Source organism: Austrofundulus limnaeus, unplaced genomic scaffold, assembly GCF_001266775.1.
Source record: "Austrofundulus limnaeus strain Quisiro unplaced genomic scaffold, Austrofundulus_limnaeus-1.0 Scaffold85, whole genome shotgun sequence".
Lineage (NCBI taxonomy): Eukaryota > Metazoa > Chordata > Actinopteri > Cyprinodontiformes > Rivulidae > Austrofundulus > Austrofundulus limnaeus.
In genome coordinates this window covers 1,669,766-1,676,842 of record NW_013952487.1, presented here as the reverse complement: position 1 = coordinate 1,676,842, position 7,077 = coordinate 1,669,766, and the positions used below count along the sequence as shown (strand labels likewise).

Genomic DNA, 7,077 nt, shown 5'->3' with positions numbered 1-7,077 from the left:
GTCATTAGCACCTCTAGTAATATATTTACTGAGAAAAATGGTGACGTGTTCATTACTTATTTTACCCGCTGTATATAAAAAGAACTCCAGGAGTCTGCAGCAGCGTTTGGTTTGTGGCCTCTGATTCACCACGCCGCTCTGCCACCCAGTCCCTGCTCATGTTAAACTCAGCTGTGGAGTTAATAAACATGGTAATGCACGCGATCGGGTCCCGCTCCCACAGCGCGGACCCCTCGGTGACATACGTTCCCTGAAATGAGTTATGGCACAAATAAAACGGCCCCCGAGGCCTCGCGGTTGGATGACAACACATCGGAGCCTGTGTCACGGAGGARAGGTGGCCCGTTTGGCTGCTGGCAGCGAGCCACGGCCCCAGCTGGGTGGAAATACATAAATCATTACAGAGCAGAGAGATGGAAGGAAATAAAAGAGATTGTACCAATGAAAAAAATACTTTGTAAATAATAATTTTAAATTCATAAATTTCATTACAGCTTCCTTTAATTGAAAGATTTACGTGTCAAAGTAATTCATTTTAAACTAAAATCATCTTGTGTTGGATATTGACAGAGTAAATGTTTTGGTTGATAATTGTATCATGGACAATCTCATGCTAATCTCGCATTAATTAATAATTTTAGGTCATTATCTGGAAAACTGTGTGAACTTTACCAGATTTTCTGTTTTCTAATGTCAGTTTGCTGTGGTGCTCAGAAAGTGTCTCAAAAGTTATTTAGCTGCTGATGCCAACCGAATCATTACATTCTGCTGCTTCCCTTAAAATAAGAGGTGTTCAGGAAATATTTTACTGACAGACAGTTGACTTTAACAGCTAAAGGAAAAGTTTTAAAAGCAGATGTTTCTACCAGAGTTCATAATATTTTATTTTCTATAAAACTGAAGTGGCAAAAACTGAAAAAATAAATAAATGAGTTTAGATTTTACGCTTTGCATTGATAATGGTCACCTCTTCCTGTATTTTAGCTTCACAGTGTCAATAATTACTTTTATTTTATTACTTAAATCAGAATAATCTACTAAAAACTTTTCATAATTCAACCCATCTGTTTATCACAAAAGAGGATTAGGGTCACTGAAAAAAAATAATTCTAACTTTTTCCTAATTCTGAGAAAAGTCAGAATTATTTTTCTTTTCTTTTCAGTGGCCTTAATCCTCTTTCGTAGTTTATAATCCCATCAGTCCATTTTTTTTAAAATTCAGGTAAGTTTTCACAGCCTAACAGCTTCACTGGTAAGTTTTTCCACCAGTTTTTATTGTCTCGTCCCATTAACGGACTTATTTTTTAAAATTTTCTCACGTTTAAACTTGTACTTAAATCTGGACCCCCACACCTTTCAGTCCAACCATGGTGACCCCCCTGCCCGAGCTTTGTGACCCTCATCAGCTGCTCTGCTGTGAGTTCCTGCTTTTAGACGCAGCACCGCAGGTAGCTCCGCCTTCAGCTGCTCCTTCACAGCTGCTGCACATGAAACATCTATATGCTGCTGTTTAAATCAGCAGAGCTGGACTGGATTATTTCTACTGGAGGAAGGAAAAACAGGAGTTTGTCTCTTATCATTATCACTCACTGTGGAACGGAAAGACGGAGCACGAAGTGATTATTTTCATTTGTCTATACCAGGGGTCTGCAACCTTTACGATCAAAGGAGCCATTTCTGCTCCTTGTCTCACTAATAAAATGTGTCCAGAGCTGCAAAACAAGCTACAACTGTGATTGTCAACTGGTGGTCCATGGGCCTTTTCAAGGCCTTTTTGGGAACTTTTAAGGTCAGTGGAGGTGACATTATAAAACTAAAGGAATATTGTTATTATTATATTATTATTTATTATTATACACATCAGGACAAATAAAAAGAACATTTTCATGTAAAGAAAAATACTATATATAGTTTATACTGAATTTCATTAAAACTAGTACATCTGAATTATTCAGGCGTATTTATTTTCTAATTCTTATGATTATAGTCTTCAAATTGTTTAAAGTTAATTCTGATGGATTTGAAAGAGAGAAAGTCATTGGAATATTTAAATTAACAACAGGCTAGCATGAGCTAACATGCTACTTTTACATTATTTTTTGTATTATTAGTATTGATCACATGTTTGCATACAAACTGATTTCTGTTGTGGGTAACCCCCCCCCCCAAACAAACAAATAAATAAATAAATAAATAAATAAATAAAATTCTGTTATGTTTAGTCACATTTTCAAAAAGCCACTGCAGAGGGACTAAAGAGCCACATGTGGCCCCAGAGTCGCAGGTTGCAGACCCCTGGTCTATACTGTTAGCAAAATATCTGATGAGTCATTACACCAATTTAAATCATAGTTTCAGAATGTATTTTAAGATAGACTACCATAACAGATAAACTGTTGAAGTTAGCAAGATTCAATATGGCTGCCACAGCTAACCAACCTTTAATCGTAGTTAGTTTTACAGATATTGTGCTAAATTGTGGTTTAATCGTAGCTGAAAGTCATTTACTCTATTCATTGTGCAAAATCTTTGACTAAACTTTAGCATTATTATTATTTAGCATTCGTAGTGTGACATCTCATTATATTAACATCACTTTCCAGGTTTGATCACATGACTTTAGTCTAAAACTTTGGTGTTAAAGGCTGCAGGTGGCAGGGATTCCTTCAAAGAATGTTGGATTTTAAATAGCTAAAGGTTTGTAAATATATGTTGACTCTTTTATTTTTAGCTCAACTCAAATATATCTGCTGATACTATCACAAAGTGAATCACTGTGTGACAAACCAGTCACAAAAATCTGAGTAAAACAACAGAAACATTACGGTTTAAAGAACAGGTCAAAACCATAAAACACAACCAGCGTTTAAACAAAACACATCAAATGATGATGAATATAAAATATTACTGATATAAAACAGATCTTTTTCTAAAACGTGTTAAARTAAGAATTCATGGAGTGTTTTCCAGTCTGGTTCCAAAACATTTGGCTCCCTCTGGTTTGAATTTTTTGGCTCCTTGTGGATCGTAGCAGTTTAGTTACAAGAACCACCTCCACTTCCTGAATCGCCGTGTCCACAGATGTCCCCACACCTACACCACCCAACAAAATACCCACGGTGCACTCATGTTCTCTGGTGTCACGCTTCAGCACCAGCTAAGTGTGACATTTGTCCTGGATTGTGTTTGGTGAAACAACATATTGCACACAGAAAGGCCTTTTCAGCTGATTCACCAGAGAGGAGAAACGGCAGCCAGGACCCTGCTCCAGATCTGTGCACAGTGGGAATGCATATGCCACCACAAATGGTGCTGAAAACAGCACGGCACCACACACTCCGCTCCGCTCACTGCTTCTATAAGACACTATCCACGCTGTAAAGAAAAAAAAAAAGAGAGGCAAGCTCAGTGGAACGGAAATGATGCTGGAGCTGCGCCCCCTTCGACTCCGGAGCCGCCTGGAACAGCTCATCAGCGTTGATTCTTTTCCAACCACTCCAAAAAAAAAAAAAAAAAAAAAAAGAGGAGGGCTGATTCATCCTGCCGCCCGCTTTCTACACACAAGAGTCATATTACCGCCTTTTCAGAGATAATGACGCCCCACACATAAAAAAGGAGAAATCAAACCCAATGAGCACGTTTTTTTTTAATAACATGAACAAGACTGAGGAAACGTTATACGGTGACTTTGCATTAGAAGAGAACACTTTGAATAACTGTTCAGATACAAAAATAACAAGAAACTTATAATTTGTCATTTTTATCTGAGGGCTTTAGAGCTGCTGCAGGTGTGCTGACGCAAAAAGATGATGCAGATTTGAAGACGGTTCAAAAATCCAATGTTTCTCTTAATTATATGCTTATTAACACTGCTTCCTTCTACTTTCTTTGAAATACTTCCCATCACATGTCAGATGGTGCTGGCCTCTTATCCAGAGTCAACAAATGCACCAAACTGTATTAAAGGCAGATTAGATAATCACTAATAAATAGATGCCAAAAACACAAAATATGCGGGGAAGATCATCTCTTTTACTGACTCTGTTGGTTTAATGTACTTCAACTGAAATCCACCAGGGAGGAGTGTGTGTTAGAGGTGGATCGATGTATCTGAGAACAACAGAGTAACAACCTCGCCTCCTGCAGGCCCTAAAAGGCCGTCATCATAACATCTAGTTTGAGAGCAAACACTGCGCTCTGTGCTAACAGCAGCTGTAATCGTTTACAGAACCAAACAAGGACACTGTGTCCTTCTGTGATGTTTGTCCTTTCTCTTTCTTTCAGCACACAAACAAGATCAGGGTCTCCTCTTTAAATGGATTTAGGTTTTTTTATGTGGGATTCTGTGTGGTAGTTCTGAGTAGTCAGTGTCTTACCTGCAGCACACTTAGTTTGAATATGTTTTCCAGCAGATCACACAAGCATTATGTTGTAGATTTTGACACTGCTTTATGAATATAATGCTGCTCTGTTATTAGAAACTCCTGAGGGATATGTCACTGCAACCTAAATATTCAACCAAGTATTGATCAGAATTGTGTAAAGAAATGGTGAACTAAAAGGTTCCATTCCTTAAAGTGCCTGTGACGTGTATATATCCTTCAAATACAGAAAGTCAAAGAAAACAACTTTATATTTAAGAAACTTTGCATATTACATATGATTTTTACTTATTTTGTCCCATAAATCGCATATTTTCTTTTGAACTTGGCTCAGCTAAAGTGAAACAGGAAGTGACATCAAAGGGGAGCTCTTTAAGAAACACAACTCTAGTCTTTTTTGAAACAAAAATTAAGCTTTAACTGCTCTTCATTTCTCTGATGGTGACTAAAAATCATCTAAAGAAACATCAGATTCTTCTCTACAGTCTGTGTTAGCTGTTGTAGCAACACTCACAAGCAGACATTCCCCTTTGATGTCACTTCCTGTTTCTTCACATGCAAATATCTCAACAACTGTTCATCGCAGCAGTGTGAAATTAGTTTTGCAATATGTTATTAATGTTATCTTTCCAAAAATGTGTTCATATTTATTACAAAAATTTGATGTCACAGGCACTTTAAAGGAGTACATATTCCCCACTTCCTTCACGCTTGAATTTTAAACAAAGATAATCTTATGTTTAAAATGATCATGTATTAGGCTTTTTGGTCAAATAAAGAATAATGTTAAATTAGTAAGTAGATGGCGCTACAGACAATATTCCAAAAGAAATACAGGAAAGGCTTAAATAATCTGTTGTGATAATTTTGTTCATTACAGTAAGTAGAGGTCATGTGATCAGTGGTGGACATAACATATTAAAGCGTATTCTTGGACGTGCTATTATAAAAAATTAATTTTGCAACTATTCTGTGTAACTGAGGCATTTTTTTCCGAATATGAAACATATTAGAATGAAAAAAAAAAGCCTCCCTGATGGAAACACAATGAGGCCTCACCTCCTTCCCCAGATCTTCTCTGATGACCTGCTGGATCTCCTCCATGCTGCTCTGAGGCGCTCGGCTGTGGAGCACCTTCAGGGTCGACGTGTACTCTTCAGGCAGCAGGTAGTCCAACGCGCCGAGGTGCTGGCCCACTTTGATGAAAGTCCCCCGGTTGGCGCAACACAAGTCCCGGAGGCGCTCTGCGGATCGTAGATGCACCTGCAGGTGAGACAGTGAAATAATAAGAAATAAAATGAGATCATGACACAGAAGACTTTTAATTATTATGATCTTAAAAGGAAACCAAACATGATAAGCAACACAACTTCTGCTGTCATGTATTTAATGATCAGGGTCATTACATGACCATTTTTAAGACAAAACATTTTACACAAAAAGAAAATGTCAAGGCCAAGAAAGTGTGAAATTTCGCTGTTTGTTTGTTTCTCCTCCACAAAACGAAGCTTCTGTATGTCTGTGACTTTGTGCTTGAAGGCATCATCATATGAAACAGGAGCGGGACAAAGACAAAAGAGCGTGTTGGTCCCGTCCCGTCTGTCCCATTTGAACCAGCTGGAAGTGATAATGCTTATAGAGAGTCTCTCTCCTGAGACCAGAGCAAATAAAAAGGCGTGAAATTAGCTCCCCTTAACCTCAATAACCCCTCACCACCGCCGCCACCACCCTACCACACACACACACACACACACACAGCAGGCTCCCACAGGACCGTTTGACACGAGTGTCATCTGTGCAATGATGACAAAGCAATGACAGAAACAAGTCACCAGAGATTACCAGATGAGCCTTTCTGCTCAGAAACGCACAAGAAGCCTTTTTGTTACATCAGCACCATCTCCTCACGGCAGCACACACAAACTTTACAACACAATAAACACACAGCAGAATAAATACTGATTTGAAGAGAACAGAAATGACCAGTGATTTTTATCATTTTAGCTTCCAAACATCTCTCATTGGAAATCCTTTTGTACGAAATTATGAACAAAATGCTTGAATAAATAACTTTAAATGAAAGTAACTGATTTCAAATAACTAAGAATGAGAAAAAATAGTTTAAATTTAAAGCAACTTTTGTAACAAATAATAGGACAAAATCTCAGAGTAATGAAGAAGTTAGAGTAACTCATTTTCTATGAAAACATAGATTTCATGACCAAAAAAGTCTAATTTCAGAAAGCTAAAACACTGAGATCAACTGTAAATAATCTCGGAAAACTATAAAACCTTTTAACCACCTAGTTGACTTTTAAATATGAAGAAAAGAAAATCATATCTGTAACAATAATACTAATAAAAAAACAAGACCACAGTAGTGATTAAAGAAACAGATCTTCTACATAAATGATTTAATTATATATATTTGATGAGACCTCTGCATCAGCCATGCTGTTTTTAGCTTTAGAGTATATCTTTTTTTATTTTCTATTTACACTGTATAGATGCCAAAGTATGCTGCTTATTGTTTTCTATGTTCATTGGGTTCTCTGGAGTGTTTATACTTATTTTTTCTAGTGTGCTGTAATATTTTTTCCTTTATATTTTATCTCTAATGCTTACTTGAAAAATTGCAGCTGTAATAATTGCAATTCCCCCCGGGGATCAATAAAGTATTCTGATAGTATATATA

General features: G+C 37.2%; 1 protein-coding gene across 5 annotated transcripts in view; it reads right to left on the bottom strand.

Annotated features, from left to right (window-relative positions):
* The window catches only part of adck1 (aarF domain containing kinase 1), a 48,672-nt gene that overhangs the window by 19,739 nt on the left and 21,856 nt on the right, over nucleotides 1–7,077 (bottom strand). For all 5 annotated transcript variants that reach the window (XR_001310500.1, XM_014011876.1, XM_014011875.1 and 2 more), the window contains one exon: nucleotides 5,442–5,645. Coding sequence is in view for 4 of the 5 variants with exons in the window: in XM_014011876.1 (XP_013867330.1) it covers nucleotides 5,442–5,645 (204 nt within the window). In the remaining variant the exon portion in view is untranslated. The remainder of the gene's footprint in view (nucleotides 1–5,441; nucleotides 5,646–7,077) is intronic.